The 19297-nt window shown below is 48.3% G+C and overlaps 1 protein-coding gene across 4 annotated transcripts in view; it reads left to right on the forward strand.

The window, feature by feature from the left end:
• The window catches only part of DHX32 (DEAH-box helicase 32 (putative)), a 52735-nt gene that overhangs the window by 14082 nt on the left and 19356 nt on the right, over positions 1-19297 (forward strand). For all 4 annotated transcript variants that reach the window (XM_030334767.1, XM_030334766.1, XM_030334768.1 and 1 more), the window contains 3 exons: positions 396-920; positions 11952-12145; positions 15635-16007. In XM_030334767.1, the coding sequence (XP_030190627.1) occupies positions 639-920; positions 11952-12145; positions 15635-16007 (849 nt within the window). In that variant the 5' untranslated portion in view covers positions 396-638. The remainder of the gene's footprint in view (positions 1-395; positions 921-11951; positions 12146-15634; positions 16008-19297) is intronic.

A 19297-nucleotide genomic window follows, 5' to 3' on the forward strand; every position in this document is an offset into this window, starting at 1 on the left:
GGGGGTCACCACCTGGGCCCTGACAGTCTTCCCTGTCGCAGGGCCCAGCGTCTCTCGTAGTGGCGTTAGAGACCCTGTGGTGGGGCCTAACGGCCACCTCATCCCCTGGTTGCTGCTTTTGCTGTCAGGGCCTGCGATCGAGGTCAGGCCGAGAGCACGAGGTCCAGCGTGGCACCGTCTCCAGGCCGGCGGGGAGGAAACCGCAGCTGCCCCAACTTGAAGAGCGAGCCTTGAATTATTCCTCGGCTTTCAAATAGGCCACAGAAATGACAGACAGTAGCCAGTTCCCAGGAAAGAAGAACAAAAAACCAGTTAACGCTTTTGTTTTGAACACCGGTGCTTTTTCTCCTGAACACCTCGTGTCTGATTTTCCTTCTTTGTTTGTCTGTTGGTAGCGTGGTTTACTGACTGTCATTTAACGTGCTCAAGAGTGCTTCGTGAGCCGGGACCGTAGGGGACCCAGCGGAGGCGACCGGATGCAGACTTGAGGCACTCAACTTGCCCGGACCGCGGACTGAAGTCTTGGCAGTTAGGACACCGGAGTCTGTGTCCGTGGACTTTCAACCCTGTTGGCGGCGGGTGATTGTCGGAGGAAGCCGATGTAGGATGCCAGCTGCTTAAGCTCCCTCTCGGACGAGATGGAAGAAAAAGAGCTGGAAGGTCCCAACTCTGCGTCCGAGAAGCGCTATTTCCCAGAATCCCTTGATTCCAGCGATGGGGATGAGGAGGGGATTTTGGCCTGCGAGGACTTGGAACTTAACCCTTTTGATGGATTGCCTTATTCGTCACGTTATTACAAACTCCTAAAAGAAAGAGAGGATCTGCCAATATGGAAAGAAAAATACTCCTTTATGGAGAACCTGCTTCAAAATCAAATTGTGATCGTTTCAGGAGATGCTAAATGCGGCAAGAGCTCTCAGGTGAGTAGCCGCTACGAAATACCATTTGCCTTATGAGGGGTACTTTTGTGTCGCTTAAGTAATTATAGTGTCACAGCACGGTGTTCAGTTTTAGTAATAATCTGGTCGTCTAGGAATTTGTCCATGTCTTCCAGGTTGTCCAGTTTGTTGGCATACAATTTTTCACAGTATCCTCTGATAATTGCTTGTAGTTCTGAGGGATTGGTTGTGACAAATCCGTTTTCGTTTGAGATTTTATCTACTTGTGATTTCTCTCTTCTATCTGTTTCCTCTCTCTTTTCTTTTTGAGAAGCCTGGCTAGAGGCTTATCAATTTTGTTTCTTTTTTCAACAAACCAACTCTTCGTTTCATTGATCTCCTGCTCTTTTGAATTCTGTCTTGTTAATTTCTGCTCTGATCTTCGTTATTTCTCTTCTTCTGCCGGGTTTGGGGTTTCTTTGTTGTCCTGCTTCTAGTTCCTGTAGGTGTGCTGTTAGATTTTGTATTTGGGATTTTTCTTGTTTCTTGAGATAGGCCTGGATTGCAATGTAAACAAAACAAAACAAAGCATTAGCAATTCAGACACAGCAGTTGTGACTTACCTAGTTTTATTTATTAAAGCCAGCTGAATAACAATTAATTATATGTATGTGGGTGTTGATTGTGTTTAGCGTACCACAACATTTTCTCTAGAATGGTAGATAAAAATCCATTCAAATTGTTTCATTACATATCTTAAAAGATGTGATCGATGTTATTTGCTTGTCATAGACTTGGGGGTTAATTGCTCTGTTTCCATGTCCAGCAGTCTGATGATCGAGGCATTTGGACATGCTTGTTGGTGAAGCTGGTTAAGCTCCAGAAATCCAACAGCACAAGAAAATTTTTATTTTCCAGACTATGAGAAATAAGGAAGTGGTCACGTATCATCCTGGCCTGAGGTCATACATTTCGGGATCTATTAGGGTAGATAGTTCATGAAAAATGTATATTGTCCAGGCCGCTGTTCTGCTTGAACTTCTAGATTTGATTTTAGTGGTATCTATATTTTACCTTTAAATTATAAAGCAAGCAGTATTTCTGTTATAAAATTCATGCATGGATTCTTATGAAAAATGAGAATTAAAATAGACCATAAAGATGATCTGACAGTGGCCCAGAGGGATTGGATAATTTGTCTAACTCATGTCACATACTTTTCTGAGTTGGAATTATAAGAGGACTTTCTACAGTACATTGCCACATTCAGGTTGTTTGTTACCTTTGGGGCTTACTTGTTCTGACTTGAAGGGAGGAAGGCTGGACAATAGGTGGTTTTTCTTTCACTTAGCTGCCAATGTCAAGGGTTTGCTATGAACTGTTACTCGTTAGGGTGAGTTGTTGTTACAATGAATGCTTTTGGCATGTCGGCAAGAAGCTCCTGCTGAAAACTGAGTGGGTGTAATATTCCTGGTTACTGTGGACAAATGGCAAGTTGAACATTATTTAAAATTGGGGGCACCTGGGTGGCTCAGTTGGTTAAGCGGCTGACTCTTGGTTTCGGCTCAGGTCATGATCTCACAGTTCTCAGGGTGAGTTCGAGCCCTGCATCGGGCTCTGCACAGAGCCTGCTTCTGCTTCTCTCTCTCTCTCTCTCTCTCTCTCTCTCTCTCTCTCTCTCTCTCAAAAGAAATAAACGTTAAAAAAATTGAAAAATGATTTAAAGTTGTTATTTTGCAATAGCTCAGATTTTTAGAATAAGTTTAAAAAATAGGACAAGGCTTTTCCACATGTTGTTTACCTAGCTTCCCCAGATGTTAATATTTCACCACATTTGCTTTACCATTCTCTCTCTTCCCATACACACCCACACCTACACACACGCTCACACACACATACACACCTACAGACACGCACAGTTTTTATTCTGAACCCTTCCAACGTTGATGATACGAGGCCCTTTGCCTCCAAATCTTTCAGCAAATATTTACCAAAAACAGAGCACAGCCGCGCTGTAATGATCCAAGTCAGGAATGTAAAATTGACATTTCATGATTCTCTAGTTTACAGACTTTCAAATCTCATCGATTTTCCCACTGATGTCCTTTATTTTTATTTATTTGTTTTTTTTAATATGAAATTTATTGTCAAATTGGTTTCCATACAACACCCAGGGCTCATCCCAACAGGTGCCTTCCTCGATGCCCATCACCCGCCCTCCCCTCCCTCCCACCCCCCCATCAACCCTCAGTTTGTTCTCAGTTTTTAAGAGTCTCTCATGGTTTGGCTCCCTCCCTCTCTCACCTCCTTTTTTTTAATGTCCTTTATAAAAAAAAAAAAAAACATTTTTCCGGTCTAGAATCCAAAGTACATTGGACTCAACGGTCATTTCTCTTTAACCACCTATAGTCTAAAAGGGCTCAGGTTTTCCTTGTCCTTCCTGACCTTGACATTTTGGAAGAGTGTCTTGTAGGACATCCCTCAGCCGGCGTCTGTCTGATGTTTCCTTAGGATTAAATTCCAGTTGTGCGTTTGCGGCAAGAAGACCGTGGAGGTGCTGTGGCAGCCTCCTCGGTGCAGCCTCCGCGGAGGCATAACGGTTCTGTCCCTGATGCTAATGAAGTTTGGTGCCTCGGTAGGGTGGTGGCTGTCTTGTGCTTCGCTGTAAAGTCACCATCATTCCCCATCCTTGAGGAGGTGGGGAGATGCGGGGCGCCTGGGGGGCTCTGTCGGTTGAGCGTCTGACTGCAGCTCAGGTCGTGGTCTCACAGTTGGTGAGTTTGAGCCCCGCATCGAGCTCTCTGCTGTCAGCACGGAGCCTGCTTCCGATCCTCTGTCCTCCCCTCTCTCCGCCCCTCCCCTGCTTGCTCGCTCTCTCAAAAATAAATAAAACAGAAAAAAAAAAGAGATGTGAGGAGGTTCTCGTACCCACTGCCTAATTGAAGAGGTAAAACACCGTCGTTCTCAGAGGCTGCCTTCCCCATATTTTACCCTCTTTCCTCCACGGAGTAACTTGGATGCGTTATTTCTTGCTTTTCTTTTTATAGACTTACCATATTTTTTGGTTATGAGCACTGTTATTCTGGTTAGCCAGTTTTCACTTTTTTTTAGATTTATTTATTTTTGAAAGAGACAGAGCACAGGTGGTGGAGGGGCAGAGAGAGAGGGAGACACAGAATCCGAAGCAGGCTCCAGGCTCCGAGCCGTCAGCACAGAGCCCGACGCGGGGCTCGAACTCACGGACCGCGAGATCGTGACCTGAGCCGAAGTCGGACGCTTAACCGACTGAGCCACCCAGGTGTCCCCAGGTTTCACTTGTAAAGGGACATATTATTGTGCTCTGACACCAGCCCGTCCTGCCCAGGTGTTACTGACACTCATCCACAACAGTGGCTCTCTAACTTGAGCCTATCAGACTCACCTGGAGGCTTCCTAAAACCCACCTGCCATTTCCCACCCTCCTGCCAGGCCTCAGTTTCTAGTCCAATAGGTGGGGGGAGGGGAGCTGGCACAGTTAACAAACCTGCGGGTGATGCTGGCGGTCTCGGAACCGAGCTTCGAGAACCACAAATGATCCTGATGCTTTATGGCTGGGCTTCGTTTGTTTTTCCCTTTGAGGGTAGCCCCTTGCCTGAATCTACTGCGGTTTGTGTATCCTTTCTCCTGATGATGGGCATTTGGGTTGCTTCCGGGGTTTTGCTTTTCCCAAGTGTTGTGACGAGCATTTTGCGTAAGTCTTCTGTGAGATATTTTCAAGAGTTTTTACACAATGGAATTTTTAAAAAGTCAGTGTTTCACTTAAAAAAATGAAAGTGGGGCGCCTGGGTGGCTCCGTCGGTTGAGCGGCCGACTTCGGCTCAGGTCATGATCTCACAGTCCATGGGTTCGAGCCCCGCGTCAGGCTCTGTGCGGACGGCTCGGAGCCTGGAGCCTGCTTCGGATTCTGTGTCTCCCTCTCTCTCTGCCCCTCCCCTGCTCACGCTCTGTCTCTCTCTGTCTCAAAAATAAATAAAAACATTTAAAAAAATGGAAGTAAAAGATACAGGAGGCAATTTGAGACCACGTAAAGTATGCTTCTCGTCACACGTGCACCTGCTGGTGTTACTATCCTCAGATCACTCTTTGACAGTAGGACACTGGTGCCAGGTGCCAACCAAAGTGGTGACTTTTCTAATTCTGACATTCCTTCTACGTTTAGCGTTCGGAATTCTTCTGTAAAGCTAAACTTCCTCTTCGTTGTTTATTTGCTCATTTATTCGTTTCAATGTGGGCTCATAAATTCTTTCCTTATTCAGTACTGAGCCCATTTATTTTGTTGTGCGGATTGTCCCCGACGTGGCCTGTGGGATGACTTCTGCGTCCTTCTGACAGTCCCCGTCATTCTTGGCGCGTTTCTTTGCTCTCTGGCCCCGTAACACGTGACAGGCCCATCTAGTGTGTTCCCTGTTTCAGTCTTAGAAATAGCCATTTTCGGGGCGCCTGGGTGGCTCCGTCGGTTGAGCGTCCGACTTCGGCTCAGGTCACGATCTCGCGGTCCGCGAGTTCGAGCCCCACATCGGGCTCTGTGCCGACGGCTCGGAGCCCGGAGCCCGCTTCGGATTCTGTGTCTCCCTCTCTCTCTGTCTCTCCCCCACTCATGCTCTGTCTCTCTCTCAAAAATAAATAAACATTAAAAAAAAAAAAAGAAACAGCCATTTTCCTCAGGGAGCCCTGGTCCCTTTAGGTGGAGAACTATACTTAGAAACCAAGATCTGGGCACCAAGTGGCATTGCCATCAGCTCGTCGTTGCTTCCAGGCCCCGTCAGGTAACAGAGCTAGGAGGCAGGTGTGTGGGTATGTGTGCCACCTCCCCGTCTCCCCCTGTAACTGTTTCTCTGTCTGTAGCTCTATTTCTCTGCGTTTCTCTCTATTTCCATCTTTATTTCTGTCTCTCTGAGTCTCCAAAACCATGAATTCGTGCTGGTGCCTCTGATGCCAGTTCCAAAAGCACAGGGCTCGCTGTGGCCCGTCTTGCTGCCTCTGAATAACTCCCTTCTCTAACCTTGAGGAACCTGCCGTGTGATCACAATACATGGTATCGTTACTTGTTCAGTCCTGGAATGCACGCTCCGTGTAGTTTCAGAATTGCTTTAACCCGCTCTTTTGGTTAGGAAAACACCAAATATGTACCCGCTGAGTTTTCTTTTAGAATTTGCGACCGCTAAAGGCAAGACTTGTCACCCTACACCGTGGAATATGGTACGTCGATAGCTAGCAATGGTCTCTCGTGCTGTCTTCGACTTCTCAACCGTTTTCACAAATAATGCTTGTTTTCTGTTCATCGGGAAGTCGGTGTGTATCTTGGGGTGAGAGAAATCTACGTAGCATGGGAAATCTAAATAGATGGGAAAGTGGGCCTGTTCTAAACCAAATTAAGTATCGGGAGCATTGGTTGTTTTCTCGGTTCTGGAAACAGCCCGGTTATTTTTGTTAGCTTCCGAGATGATTTTCTGGTTCCTCAGAGTTTCAGCCTTTCAAACCAGAGTTTGTCTTTAGACCCAAGCCTTGTAAAAAGGACCACAGACATTTTGCAGGGTCCAAAAAATTCCATCTCTCTCCGGTGCGGCTGGCGTTTTGTGACTGCCCGAGGGAAAATAGGACAACCTTTCATACATTTATAGGACCTTTTCCTATTGCCTTTTCTGGGGGCAGCTTTATGAAAAAGCCCAACAGAGAACGAAATATTTTTAGAACTGTCTCTTCTCTTTGCTTCTCGCTTTCTGGCTTTTGTCCTGAAATTTCCCAGGAAGTGGACGAGTTAGTGAGGGGAGTAAGCGTGATGTACCTGAGATTTAACCTAAATTCAGAAACTCTATGGTATAGAACATCTCCACCCCAGTAACTGAGCAAACTTGTCCACCACTTTCTGCTGGTACATTCTACCTGTGTTCACTCACCGTCGAGATACGTACAAATTATGGTATCCAGGGACGTGTGACATTTAATTCAGCGGGGGACCCACTCCTCACTAGTGTGTCCCAGGGGTGGTCACTTTGCGGGAATGTTTCTGTAGGGATGCATACCTTGGGGTGAATCGGAGGTCCTCTAGGTGCCTTTCAGCTCTGGGTCCCTATGATTCTGGCACCGGAACAAGAGTGAGCGATCGGAGCCATGGCTCTGGCTGCGCCTTCCGTGGTCCTACGGAGCAGAAGGGGAACCAGGCTGTCGCTGACAGGTGAGTGACATGACCTGAGGGCTCGGAGGCCTTCGGGACTAGGCTATATTAACGGGTAGAGCCGTGTCTGGCTCCCTTCATTTCTGCATGTGTCCATTCGATGAGGTGAGACCATCTCTGCCAGCGGGTGGAAGGACAGCAAGTGCTCCACGGATGTAACTCACGTGGCTGTCTTCTCGCCACAGTGGCAGCCGTGGGCCCACACACGGATGCCGCTGCCGCTGCTGTCCTGGGCCTGCCGGATCGGGCCCCCCGAGGACCCCGGGTCCCGGCTCTCCCAGGTCCAGCCACCGGCCTCCGCGCCTGCTGCCTGGAGAACAGAGTGCCTTTTCTTCCCTTTGTGACTTTGTACAGCGTAGAAGTCCAGCTACTAACTTGCATTGATGGAGCCTTGAGGTAGATTAGAATCTGGTTACTCAGAGGACTCCTTTCGCCTAGTCTCGTGCCGCACCCGGGCCAGCGTCCCGGGGATCTCCTTGCAGGCAGGAGACGAGAGCCGGGGACGCACGTTCTCACCGCGCACTGCGGCACTGATGGCCCACCGCGCCCGGCCCAGAGGCGGCCCAGCCGGGCTCTGGGACAGAACGGAGACGTGCTTCCCGGCTCGGGCTTTCACACGTGTGGCACGTCACGCAGTCCGGGCAATGGCATTCAAAACCTGGGTTGAGGGAGTTTGAAACGGTTGTGCGGTGAGTTCAGAATGAAACTATTTGCAGTCATAATTTCCAGTAGGGCGAGTTTCTAGACCAAATATATGAAATTGGGTGTTGTCTACTGCCCACACTCCCAGATCAATCTGTAGATGGGTTTATTTTCTTTTCTTCTATTCATGTGTCAGAGGGGCAGTTTCCTATTTTGTTCACCAGGTTGCACAGCTTATGCCAAGTTCTAAAAGGATACTTAAGGCACACAGTGGCCTAGAACTCAGTGTTTCTCTCTGGAAGGAGTAAAGCCAAATGATGGATGGAAGGGTGCAGGTACTTAAGTGCTCCGAGTTCTGGCACTTGCAACTTAGATACGTTCTTAATACTGGGGGGGGGGGGGTAGGGGGGGTAGGGGGACTCTCTCCCACAGAGAAACAGTGGAAGAGAGAAATGAAATCTCGAACAGGTGCATACTTCGCTGGTAAGAGGCTAAGGTATATTAGGACAAAGCCAAAGCCACTTCCCAAGAATCAGAATCCGGGCAGAACGGCACGGGGTTTATCGTAGGTGCGGGCGGCGGGCGGGCATGCCCTGTGAAGCGGTCTTCTTGGCGTCCCTTGGAATCATGAAATGTCCACAATTTGCTAAGGCACCAAACCTGTCGATGAGCCCTAGCTGGCTTGGAGTGATCCAGAATGTGTGTAGGACCAGAGAAATTGTACACAACGGGCCAGATGATTCCCCGTTTCCTTTCCCTTGGCGTGTCCGTCACTCACTGCTGCTGCCTGCGTGTGGCTGTTCCCGAGGGGGCTGTGCGTGGTCCGCAGTCAGAGCCACGTTTGGGGGGGGGGGTTCCCTGCAATTAGCCACGACTTGTGCTCATCTAGTCACTGGGCCGTGTCCGCAAACGTCCTTACATTAAGCACAGTGTGTGTGTGGTCAGTCTTGCACTCTTTTTTATTGTTTTTTTTTTTTTTTTTTAATTTTTTAACATTTATTCATTATGGAGAGACAGAGCGTGAGCAGGGGAGGGGCGGAGAGAGAGGGAGACACAGAATCCGAAGCAGTCCAGGCTATCAGCACAGAGCCCGCCGCGGGGCTCGAACTCACGAACCGTGAGATCGCGACCTGAGCCGAAGTCGGACGCTTCACCGACTGAGCCCCCCAGTTGCCCCAGATATTTGTTTCTTCGTCTGCTAGTGAGTACTGCTCAAGCTTCCTTTGCAGTTAACGTACCTTGGTTTTATCACTTCTCTCCCATGCTGAGTTCCGAGTCCAGGACTTTTCCCGTCCTTCTATTACGATGATACCCTTAACTAGCCATCCATCCAAATATTTATTATGTCTGTTATGTGTCAGGTCCTCTGCTAAGTATTGGGGAAATTATGAACCACACATGTCCAGCTTAAGGATTCTCCAGTCTGGTGGAGAGACAAAAATTCAAACAACTGGTTTTAATACAGTTTTCACAAGAATGCTGTGTAGAGTCTCAGCTAGCGACCTGGAGAGTGGATCCCGACATGAAGGCAATGAGGTTTTAAAAAGTAAGGGTTTGGTAAGAATTTAAAAACTATTTGCTGGGGAATGAGGGAGACAGAAAATTTTATGTGAATTCCCTCTTAGGTGACCTGGGATGGTGAGCAGTTCAAGGTAGAGTATACAGAACCGTGGGCTTTTGAAATATTTCGGGGGCACCTGGGTGGCTCAGTCGGTTAAGCATCTGACGCGTGATTTCAGCTCAGGTCACGATCTCACGGTTCATGGGATGGAGCCCCACCTCGGGCTCTGTGATGACAGCGCAGAGCCAGCTTGGGATTCTCTCTCCTTGTCTCTCTCTGCCTCTGCCCCCCTCACCTTCTATTTCAAAAAAAAAAAAATTTTTTTTTGAATAAATAAAAATAAAATATTTTTGGAAAGTGTAAGGAATTTGTTTATTCATCAAAAATTTATTGAGTAAAATGACTTGCAATTATTTGGTGACCAAGAGAGACAGCCTGTGGTCTCCCAGGGCTAGCTCATGGTCCAGCGGGGTGGGTGGACACCGGGAACAACCCAGGAGCTGCAGGACGTGTGAGCCGTGTGTGGTCTTGGGTAGCACCCTAGAGGGTCTTCTGCCTCTGGGGGGCGCGGGCACAGTAAGCATTGTGGAGAAAACGTCCCAGGAGCTTAGACTTGAAGGCTAATTCCTCTGTGCAACCCATTTTATGGAGAGGAAACTGAAGCTTAGAGAAATTGTGATTTACAAATAACCAACTAGCTGGGGCACCTGGATGGCTCAGTTGCAAGAGTGCACGATGCCCGATCTTGAGGTCGTGAGTTTGAGCCCCACGCTGGGTTGTAGAGGTTACAAAACAAAAACAGAACAAGCTAGTAGCAAACCAGACCTGGAATGCTGGCCTCTGGCCCCTGTAGTGCCTTGTTGTTTCCTCGTGTGCCTTGATTCTAGATTTCCTGAGGCTGGTACCTTACACATTCATCTTCCATAGGACAGAGCGGGCACTGAACCCATTAATTACTGATTAGTTTTCGACCTGTTAACAAGGCTGACCCCTATCTTAAATGGGGGAAGTACACTTGCAGTGTTGACGGTTAGGGATTTGCAGTGCACAGCAGTGGCTCATTTTGGAGTTACTGATGATTTCTGGCTGAGTGTCAAATTACAGTGAGGATTACAATCTAAGAGTTCTATGACGGGTCTAGTAAATAGCAAACCTCAAAATAATTAAACATGTGAAAACCTCTAAAGATCTTAGATCTATTTAAAAGCACTCTCAGAGTGGCGTCTGGGTGACAGTCAGTTGAGCGTCCAACTTCGGCTCGGGTCATGATCTCACGGTCCGTGAGTTCGAGCCCTGCGTTTGGGCTCTGTGCTGACCGCTCAGAGCCTGGAGCCTGTTTCAGATTCTGTGTCTCCCTCTCTCTGCCCCTCCCCTGCTCATGCTCTCTCTCTCTCTGTCTCAAAACTAAATAAATGTTAAAAAAAAAAAAAATTAAAAACACTCTTAGAATGATCTGTTTTAAAAACACATGTCACGGGGCACCTGGGTGGCTCAGTCGGTGAAACATCCAACTCTTGATTTTCAGCCCTGGTCATGATCTCATGGTTCAGAAGTTTTGAGCCCTGTGTTATTTCTGTGCTGACAGTGGGGAATCTGCCTGGGATTCTCTCTCCGCCCTTCCCCCAGCTGGTGCTCCCTTGCTCTCAAAGAGATAAACATTAAAAAGAAGAAAAAAACATGTAACAAAGTATTATTTATTGATAGCACCTCAGGTTATAGCGTACAGATGAAACAGGTACTTTCTTTTTTATAAAATTTTTTTTTAATGTTTATTATTTTTGACGGAGAGAGAGAGAGAGAGAGACAGAGCATGAGCGGGGGAGGGGCAGAGAGAGAGAGAGAGAGAAGAATCCGAAGCAGGTTCCAGGTTCTGAGCTGTCAGCACAGAGCCCGACGTGGGGCTGGAACTCACAGACTGCGAGATCATGAGCTGAGCCGAAGTCGGACGCTCAACTGACTGAGCCACCCAGGCACCCCGAAACAGGTACTTTCTAGTATACTACTTCTCGCACAAATGAACTTGATACAGTAAATGGATTTTTAGTGTAAATGACTCAGCAGCAGCGTCGGAATCGACTCTTTCCAAACCTGGATGGAGTGGTTGACTAGCTCCCCGGGCTCATTTTACATTGCATATGATAAATGCTAGTGTACCTTAGCTTCTCTTACCAGGGATATGTTGAGGCTTATTTGGTTATTTTGTTACGGCCATTTAGGTTTAAATGTAAATGCTTTAATTTGGAGTCACAGCGGTGCTATTTAATAATTCCATTGTTTAAGACACAGTAGTCGATACCAGAAGCCATAGGTCTCATGGAGCTTTCTTGCAACTGGAAGAAAAATTAATCTTTTCAGAAACATAGCTGAGGTTGAAAATGTGTTTGTTTGTTTTTAACTTTGCCTTTTATTTTTATCTGTTTTTTTTTTTTTTTTTCGTCTCCCCCCCATCTGGAAGTGGTCAGACTCTCACAGCCCCTGCAACCTCGTGTTTGGTCCTAACTTTATTCAGTGATTTTCCAGGAATCACCCTGTGCCTCAGTGTCCCTAACCCGGGTGCGTTGCAGCCCCGCCGCACGACCCGCGGTTTCCCTGGCGGAGCAGAGCGCGAGTTCCTTCCCGGAGGAGGCTGATCCCGTGTCCTCTTTCCCCGCTGAAGGTTCCCCAGTGGTGCGCCGAGTACTGCCTGTCCGTGCGCTACCAGCACGGGGGCGTGGTGTGCACGCAGGTCCGCCCCCAGAGCGCCGTGCAGCTCGCCCTGCGGGTGGCAGACGAGATGGACGTTAACATCGGGCACGAAGTCGGCTACGTGATCCCCTTTGAAAACTGCTGCGCCAGCGAGACCATCCTGAGGTCGGTGTCGGGGTGGGGGGTGGGGGGTTGCTCTGCTGTGCCCCCGCCTCCACTCCTCCCACGTCGCCCCGTAACCCGCGGGAGACGGCCACGACCTTGTTCGTTTGGACCCAGAGACCATCCGGCGTATGCTTCTCGAGCTCCTCCCCGGGGCGGGTCGGTACCAGTTACGTGGGTTGACATAGTCCGTGTGGTTCTCTGTGTGCCCTGCGCTTGGCATGCCCACGCCTCTTCCGGGCGGGGCGGATTCCCTCCAGCCGCGAAGGGTCACCTCCTCCAGGAAGGCTTCCCTCCCGCTCCTGGAGTGTCAGTTAGAAAGCTCGGTGCTTGCCGGACTCTCCTCGATTCCAGCCTTCCTCGTGGCAGGTTCGACCGGCGTTCTCCGGGCCGCACTTGTCGGAGCCTCCCCGGTTCCAGAGAGTCTTCTCAGCAGCCACCACAAGTTGCGGGAGGGGGACCTCTTCTTATCTCTACTTATCGGGAGATACCCTCTGCCCCGGGGGCTCCAAGGGCTTGGCACACAGAGGAAAAGGGACAAGAGAAAGGATAAGTGGGGGGAGAGCCCTCCCCTGAGGCCGTGTTGCTCAAGGAGTTTTGCATCACAGCCCACGTGGAAAGTAGTTAGCAGCACCTCAAGGACATGGTCAAGGCTGCTTGGCCATCCCGTGGGCTTCGTCCCAGCCAGGCGCAGCCTGGACGCTCCGAGGGCCGGGAGACCAGTGTGCTGGGAACAGTGTATCTGCACACCTGTAACTCCTTTGTGGGGCCCACGGTGGGGGAAGATCTGCCCCAGCAGGGAGGGGGTACACGCGGTGCGCCGTGCCGTGCCGTGCCGTGCCGTGGTATGGGACAGCCGTCCCGGCGTGCTCCTCCTCGGACTCCCCAGCATCTCACGTCAGCAAGTTTGCCAGTGGAAGGAAGGAGCCGTGCCCTCCCCGAGCCAGCCAGAGGGCCCTGATCCTCCAGTGGAAGAGTCTGGGGACTTCTCCCGTTCAGAAAGCCCGTGTGACTCATTTGCGTGCTACTGAGCCGTTTCCCCTCAAGTGTTTATCTTCAAAAACAGAGGACGCAGGGCGTCAGGCTAGTGTTAAACCAGGGGGGATCTTTCCGTCAACAGCGCTATGACTTGAACTTCTCGAAGATAGGCTGGTCACCTTCTGCTTTGATAGCCAGGGCCTCAAATTAGTACCTAGGCATAAACTCTATGATGCAAATGGTCTGTAAACGATACAGATGAAATAGGTAAAAACCTCCCTGCCGGTGGCAGACAGGGCAGGACCTACGTCCCCGAAAGAGTAAAGGGTCCCTGACCTTGACAGATTGATTCTTTACCCTTCACATTTTGAAGTGGCCTTTCACATGCTCGCGGTAGTAATTAAAGGACAGCTCTGACTATATTCTAAAGTTAATGTATGTATTTTTATATCTTTAATGCCATCTGGACTCTGGAAACGTTTTGGCAGGGACTCTCGGTTACAGTTACTTCCAAAATGAAGTATTACAGTATTTTTATCTTTTATGGATCAAGTGTAAATTTAATTAAGTTTTTTTTTTTTTTTTTTTTTTTTTTTTTAGAAAGCCATGGAGATAAATAATTTTGGAGAAATCGAACAATGTTGTCAGAGCAGGTGGAAGACCCATCTCCCGTTTAAACGTCTATTATGTGTTGGGACGTAGCTTCTAGGGGATTATTTTATGGCAGAGCCCCCGCCCCCCAAGCATTCAATCCTGGCGGCCGCACGAAGAACTACAATTTATGTTGACATTTGTTTCGTTCTTACGTGCATGTAGCATTCTTTCTGGAAAGTAGCTCTCGGCTGCAGGGGGCTGAACTGCAGGTATATCCCGGAGGTGGATGGGAGTTGGGGTCCCGCTTTGGCCCCCTTTTGCTGCCTTTGCTGGGGGGCCCGGCCCTCACATTGCCTCTTTATCCTCACTTGGCAGTTTTTCTTGTTGCTGGGAGACCGCTCTTTCTTTCCCACCCTGACAACCGCCCCCTCCCCCGGCCCCCAGCCCCCAGCCGGTGCGGTGTCAGCAGATACTCTGATTTGTGGCTAACAGAGTGGGAGTGGCAGCAAAGAGGCCACAGCTAGTGCACAGCCCCCTCTGATCAAAGAAAGCAATCCCCCATTTTCCCCCTCGGTTTTCCGTGCTCTGAAAAGGAGGCGACGTGGCTGTCAAATGCGTGTCTCTGCCACTTGCTCACCTGAGCCCCGCACAAGCCACCGAACCTCTCTGTGCTTAAGCTTCCCCGTCCGTGAGATGGGGTGCCCGCTCTCCCTGTTCACAGGGGGGCTGCGGGGGCAAGACGAGCTCACGCGTGTGACCGACACGCGTAAGCCCCTTGTCCGTGTTCGCGACTTTCTCATTACAAAGGTAAATTGGAACCAGATTCATTTCCTTGGACATCTAATTCTAGCCATAATTTTTAATAAGCTCAGAGTGAATGGCTATTTGAATGAGAGGGTTTAAGGTTAACTACCGATTATGGAAGGCAAGGAAGGTCCTGTATTTGGTATGGTCTTTTCCACTTGTTTGTAACCCCTTAGTATCTAATCTTTTAGGTAGGTAATAGACACTTAGTAAATACAATCTTTATGCCTACCACTGTCTTCCCCCCTCCCCCACGTTATATGTAACAATTTAGTTCTTCTTTAGGCTTTTTTGGTGGCCCTTTTTGAAACCGTAGATGTACCTAAATATTATATACCTAGAATAGTCTTTCTGAACTATGTATGAAGATGTTCTGTAGAATGACACATAAATTTCAAATATGGACCCTCTAGAACACAGGTGTTAAAAGAATTACTCAGATTTTCATTCAAGGTCAAATTCAATATATTTCATTTCAGAAACTAATAAAACTTTTCTAGATTTCATTTTTAGCCTTCAGGAGTTTTGTATTAGGAATTTAAATTATAAACTGCATTTGATGAAACTTTAACAGTGTCCAAATATATATATATATATATTTTTACATAGTCATCAGAACAGTGCTTTTTTAAGCACTGTATATGCGATCTTATGAACACAAGGTAGGAAGTAGATCTCTGTGCTGTAGGGAAAATCGAAGGTCCTTATAGCTTTAGGATTGAGCCTTAGTGTTCCTTTAGCATTATATAATCTGGAAGGCCAGGCTTTGCTGAGTCTAGTGGAGTTTTAAATAAATCCCCATCTTCCCCTTTTTATTTAAGCCTCGATGTTATGTACAAAACCCACACACTGCCTCCTCCTGGCGGGGAACATTTCTTCCTAGAAGATCGGTGCTTAGAGGAGGGAGTTTGCTGAGAAGGGGATAATTCGTCTGACATGACGGGAGAGGCATAGATTTAAATAACTTGCTTTTGGACGAGAGTCAGTAGTAACTTGTGATTCTATCACACTAACTCCTGAGTGAGTTAGGGGACGGCAAAGGCGTTTGTGGTGGCGGCAGGAGTCGTCGTCTGGTGTCTCCCAAGAGCCGCTAACTTGACCGCCTCTTCTTTGTAGGTACTGCACCGATGGCATGTTGCAGAGGGAGATGATGTCCAGTCCGTTTCTGGGTAGCTACGGGGTCATCATCTTAGACGACGTCCACGAAAGAAGCATTGCCACGGATGTGTTACTTGGCCTTCTTAAGGACGTTTTAATGGCGAGACCCGAGCTGAAGCTTATAATTAACTCCTCCCCTCACCTGATCAGCAAGCTCATTTCTTACTACGGAAACGTGCCTCTCATAGAAGTGAAGAAGCAGCACCCCGTGGAGGTTGTGTACCTGAGCGGGGCCCAGAAGGAGTCTTTTGAGTCCATTTTACGCCTTATCTTTGAAATTCACCAGTCTGGTGAGAAGGGAGACATTGTGGTCTTTCTGGCCTGTGAACAAGTAAGTAATATTCTGACCTAAGGGCGGAGCTGGGTTACGTAGTGGGGAGCCTGTTGACCCTGTGGCGAGGCTGTTAATAATTAACGTACGGGTTTCAGTTTGCTGAGTCGCCGTTGAAACGCTTGCTTGTTTTAAATACTTGAGAAGACACGCAGGCAGGGTAAACACAACGTGTTCTGGAAGGAGAGCACGGAAGTGCTTCTGCAGTCCCAGGCGGTGAGGACAGAGGGCCCGGGGGGCGGCTTGGGGGTCTCCAGCCCGTGGTCCCCAGAGCTGACCCGCTGACACCAGGCTCGGGCCGAGTGTCCGTCTGCCCCAGATGGTCTCGGGAGGGAAGATGCACGCCGACTCCCGTCATGCTCTCACTGTCTCCCGTGTGACCAGGGGCGTGTGCCGGAGACGAGGCCTCTACCCATCCCACAGATGTCCCTCCAGTCGTCACCGCAGTGTTAGCGGGAAAGTATAATGTCTAGCCCACCCAGAGGACCCTCTCCCTGCACTGGGGTCCTTTTAAAAAAGGATGACAAAGATCTCACATGGATTCGGGAAAATGTGGTTTCAAAAGAGTAATTAGAAATGTATGACCGAGGGGCGCCTGCGTGGCTCAGTCCGTGAAGCATCCAACTCTTCGTTTTGGATCAAGTTATGATCTCACGGTTTTTTGAGTTCGACTCCCACGTGGGGCTCTGCGCTGCTTGGGATTCTCTCTCTCTCCTTCTCTCTCTGCCCCTCGCCTACTCATGCTGCCTCTCTCTCAAATAAACTTTATTACTTAAAAAAAATTTTTTTTAATGTTTATTTATTTTTGAGAAAGAGACAGAGCTTGAGCAGGGGAGGAGCAGAGAGAGAGAGGGAGACACAGAATCGGAAGCAGGCTCCAGGCTCTGAGCTGTCGGCCCAGAGCCTGATGAGGGGCTCAAACTCACAGACTGCAAACTCATGACCTGAGCTGAAGTCGGACGCTTAACCGACTGTGCCACCCAGGTGCCCCAAATAAATAAACCATAAAAAAAAAAAAAAAAAAGAAAAAGAAAAAGAAAGAAATGTGTAACTGAGTCTTTGCTACTGCTTTTATGTGGTCAAGGTGCCATCAGGCTTGCAGTGGATTTGGGTTTTGTTTTTATTTGTGGCTATGCCCGACCCTACTTCCCCTGTAGTATTCTGTTGGCTGAATCTAGAAGCCCCCAGAATCTCAAGGATTATCTCTTTCTTCTTAGGGACTAATTTCCTGGTCTTTTTTTCCTGCTCATCATCTTACTCAGTAAAAGTGCTACTTTTTAGCAGACCATGACCCAAATACGTAGTGATTCCAGTGATTAAGCAGAAACCACAAAGGGAAAGGGAGATTGTTTGATGTTGGCCGAGGCACCAGCTGAGCAAAGACAAGTGTCTCAGCTCTCCCTCAGAGCCTTAAGTACTCACCTCTTTCAAAAATACTTGTAAAGTATTTATGCGGCTTGATGTTCAAAGCATAAAGGACGACGGGCCCTCCCAGCTTCGGGGACTTCAGACAGCCTTCTCACAACGTAGATTTTACCTGCTTCCATAAAGAAAGTAATTCAGAATCTCAAATATATAACTACCGTAGATTTAGTGATTTTTCATGTATGGACTATACAGTTTCTTCAATAGGAGGTCTTCTCCCTATTATAGCGATTTATTCTGTGATCATTTCCTAAGCCTGCATGATTCAAGAAAGTCCTGAGGAAAGTGGTAAGATGAACAGGCGGCCAGGGGAAGGATCCATGAGGACGATTACAGGTTCTCAGTGTAACCGGGTGAAGCCTGAGGAAGGGAAGATTGGCAGAATGAATGGTCAGTCACCAGGTGAAAAAGAAGACATGAGTTTCTGGGCGGGAGGGAGAAAGGATAATTAAGGCTGATAGAATTAGTCATCTTTCAAGTCAAAGTAGACAAAAATTCCAAAATGGATTTTTGGAAAACAAACTTGTCGCGTGCAGATCTTACGGTTCCGAGCCTCTGGGAGCGAGGCCACGATGGTGGGCAGGTGCCGCGGGTCTGACCTGGGGCCAGCCTGGAACCCGTGAGCCAGGCTCCTCTTGGTGCACCGACTCACGGCAGGTCTGGGTCACCAGCGTCCCGCTGGCTTCAGCAAACCTCTGCCGGGACCAGCTTTCTCTCCCAGTCCAGCTCCGCCTTCCACAGCTGGCATTGGGCTCGCTTGTCCCCGTATCCCACCTAACAGGCTGGACGCAGTTCAGTCCCCTGCCGGACTTTTCCCTTTTCTTCTTTACCACGTCTGCCAGGATTACCATTAAGGTACGCCTCTCCCTCTCCTGTGGTCTCGCAATTTCTCTCTTCGACAAATGTGTCTTGCTCTGAAATCCATGTTAGCTGCTGTTGGTCACACCCCCACCCCCCATACTATTTGAAACTTTCTTGATTTCCATATAAAACGTTAAAACCTGCCACAGCAGTTAAATGTCCCGTGAAAGCAAATCCAAGCAGTTCAGTACATTAACAGAAATGCACTGTCATTTTTTAAGAGATACATTTTTTTTATTTTAAAAATCTTTGAATGTTTATTTTGAAAGAAAGTGCAAGCAGGGGAGGGGCAGAGAGAGAGGGAGAGAGAGAGAGAGAGAGAGAGAGAGAGAGACAGAGAGAGAATCCCAAGCAGGCTCTGTGCTGTCAGCACAGTGCCCCACACAGGGCTCGATCCTACAAACTGTGAGATCATGACCTGAGCCAAAATCAAGAATCAGACACTTAACCAACTGAGCCCTCCAGGTGCCCTTTAAGAGATACATTTTATTTTATTTTATTTTATTTTATTTTATTTTATTTTATTTTATTTTGTTTTTATTTTGTTTTATTTTTAGTTTGTTTTATTTTGTTTTTAATTTTTTTTAATGTTTATTTTTGAGACAGAGACAGAGCATGAACGGGGGAGGGTCAGAGAGAGAGGGAGACACAGAATCCGAAACAGGCTCCAGGCTCCGAGCTGTCAGCACAGAGCCTGATGTGGGGCTCGAACCCACGAACTGTGAGATCATGACCTGAGCCGAAGTTGGACACTTAACTGACACTTAACTGAAGTTGGACGCTCCACCGACTGAGCCCCCCAGGCGCCCCTTAAGAGATACAGTGGAAATTGTAGAAATGCCCTCACACATTTTGGGTTGGTGAGCATTGGGTACCTCCCGTTGTCTGTAACCACTTGCTCAGCACCTCAGCCTGCTGTGAATTAATCCCCATCGTCACAGGCTGTCCTGTGTTTTGACACTCAATTGAGACTTTGAGCCCTCAGTGTTTATAGTTCCTTATCC

The sequence above is a fragment of the Lynx canadensis genome, chromosome D2, assembly GCF_007474595.2.
Source record: "Lynx canadensis isolate LIC74 chromosome D2, mLynCan4.pri.v2, whole genome shotgun sequence".
Lineage (NCBI taxonomy): Eukaryota > Metazoa > Chordata > Mammalia > Carnivora > Felidae > Lynx > Lynx canadensis.